At 40.7% G+C, this 2,500-nt stretch overlaps 1 protein-coding gene across 1 annotated transcript in view; it reads right to left on the bottom strand.

The window, feature by feature from the left end:
* The window catches only part of LOC123512993 (ERI1 exoribonuclease 3-like), a 4,161-nt gene that overhangs the window by 1,207 nt on the left and 454 nt on the right, over positions 1–2,500 (bottom strand). Inside the window, exons 2-4 of the mRNA XM_045269778.1 lie at positions 1,563–1,714; positions 714–848; positions 136–336 (exon numbers count right to left, since the gene is read on the bottom strand). Coding sequence (XP_045125713.1) covers positions 136–336; positions 714–848; positions 1,563–1,646 — 420 coding nt within the window. The 5' untranslated portion in view covers positions 1,647–1,714. The remainder of the gene's footprint in view (positions 1–135; positions 337–713; positions 849–1,562; positions 1,715–2,500) is intronic.

Here is a 2,500-nt window from a genome sequence, read left to right as displayed (position 1 = left end):
TGTTATACTATGTAACAATATTAATAAAACTGGCATTTTGTGCTGCATACTTTTATACAAGAAAAATATATAAAAACAGTTAAACAGTAGTAACCTTGCAAACAAATACAAAAGTACTAGGCACATAATTATCACCTTCTTAATGTTGAGCCACACTTTACAGTAGGGAGGGACAGGGATGTTGTACAGAGCACACTGAGATGGTAGCATGGTCTTCAGATCCCAGTCTCCACATGTCACAAAAAGAAACCGTTTGTCCAGCCCAACCTTCTCCTCCATCCACTGCCTAAAGTCTTGAAACACTTCCTGAAACACTTTTGCAGAGTTTACCTCTTCCTGTAAGAATAACAGTACAAATCAATAAATTTGTGCAAATCATCTTCAGCAAACAGCAAATAATATAATTGTAGTAATGTTAACACTCAAAGAAATGTCTATTTTTCCAGTCATACACAGGACAGGCAACTCAAGCCAATAGTGCACAAAAGACAGTTCAAGTTCTTCAACCATGCTGTGAGAAGAGGAGTAATAAATCAGCTCTGATAGCAATAATGAAGGGAGGAGAGGAAGAGGAAAGACAAGAGATAAATATATGGACAGCTGATAAGTGGAAGAATGACAGCAGTACAGTTATTAAAAGCTATGCAAGACAAGGATGAAAGGAAGACCATGAATGCTACAGTAATAGAGTCCATAGGCATGAGCTACATTACCTGTGTTATTGTGGTGAGATGAGTGCAGAAGGCAGTGAGGTTTGGGTGATGCACTGGCCGGACAAATTGCTGGAAAGTGTCCTCTACCTCATATGTCTTGGCGTTCACCTTCAGCACAGGAAACTCTATGATTTCCTGAAAATGTACAGTAGAGTTCAGTACAAGAGACAAAGCTGAAGCTGTCAAATACCAGCACCCCGTCATTCTCAGTAAGTACATTGACAACCGGCCAAACCTTAACAATCAGAGATTTGGCCACATACTCATTTCCTGTAGCCAATGAAATCCATCCTGATCATTCATTTATTTATTTACTGATTTATATTTATTATGATGTTTTAATTTCAACATGTGGCCGTTGAGCAGCCATTGTAGCACAATGGTCTATGGACACTTTCTAAGGGGACTGGCCAAAAGTGTATGGCCAACCCGATGGCCAGAGACAGTTAGGAGCCAGCTGGCAGCGCTGCAAAGCCTTTCTAAATCAATGGAAAGGTATCACTGGCTGTGCACTGGAGCAATTTCAGTCAGGACGAGACAAGTTACTTTGAATAGTGCCTGACAAAACCCCAGTGCTGGGATACACCGCCTGATACTGCATCACCAACACCACACCTGATCAAGTGCCCAAGGGACAGAACACAAGGACCGGGAGCAGCATCTCACAGCTGTGAGATGACACCAACATACTTCATCAGGAATTACTAAAACTACTAAGAACTACCTGTTGTCTTAAAGCCTACCCTTGGGATACATTTATAGCAAACATTATGTAAAAAGATGAACATCAACTATGTGTAAAATATTTTCATCACTGCCACACACAAGCTAAAATGTAGGAAGTGTTACCTGTGGGTTAATTTTTTTCCCATCGTCACATGTCGCCTCAAAATCTAGGACAAGGAAATAGTCATATCTCTGAGCTTTCTTCATTTTAGCTGATTTCTGCTGTAGTCTGATGCGAGAATTGAAGTGCTGAAGGGTTTGCCTCCCTCCCCCACCTGTCAAAAGGTTCAAAATGTTTCATTAATAAGCAGGAAGTTGAAAGCATCTCAAACACAATTCCTAAATATTTTTTGTTGATCCATAAAAATAACGATTGCAATTATAACTGATTTCTTTATGAACAGTACTCATTCCATATAAGTAGTTCAAAATATTAACATAAAAATGTAAGTTAATCAGTCTCCACAATTATTAATTTCCCAGCTACTTCTAGACACAAAGGCCTCATTCTTGTGATAGAAAAAGCTGTTCAAATAACCATACATTAATGACTCAATGTGAATATTAACTCAACCATGAAACTAAGTGAAAAAGAAGAAAGAAAAAAAATCTTAAAGCAATTTCCCACAGGGCTACTTATGGAACTGAGGCAAGACCCAGAGCCTGCCAGGCCCCTTCACACCACACCCCTCACCTCTTTCTTTGCCTCAGCTCCTCACCACGCCTATCACAATCCTTCACATCCCAACCCTGTGTAGTACCCCATCCTTAGCCACCCCAGCCCAACCACAGAAGACTCAGACACCTAAGCCATGAACAGCGTCACAATATGGTAGGCAGGAAGCAACTTGGGGGCAGAAAGGTGGTGGCCTGCTACACCCAATCATTCACACACTCACTAATCAGCATTCACTGATTTGCTCTCCTCATAACTTGTTTATAATCATGCCTGGACACTCGCATCTTCTCGTAGACTTCCATGCATTAAAAGTACCCCAGCAAAACTTGGTTACAGTGGAATAATTATAACTTAAACACTTACCACCCGCCCCTAGCCTCGC

The sequence above is a fragment of the Portunus trituberculatus genome, chromosome 35 (genome assembly GCF_017591435.1).
Source record: "Portunus trituberculatus isolate SZX2019 chromosome 35, ASM1759143v1, whole genome shotgun sequence".
Lineage (NCBI taxonomy): Eukaryota > Metazoa > Arthropoda > Malacostraca > Decapoda > Portunidae > Portunus > Portunus trituberculatus.
This window is presented reverse-complemented; position numbering and strand designations above follow the sequence as displayed.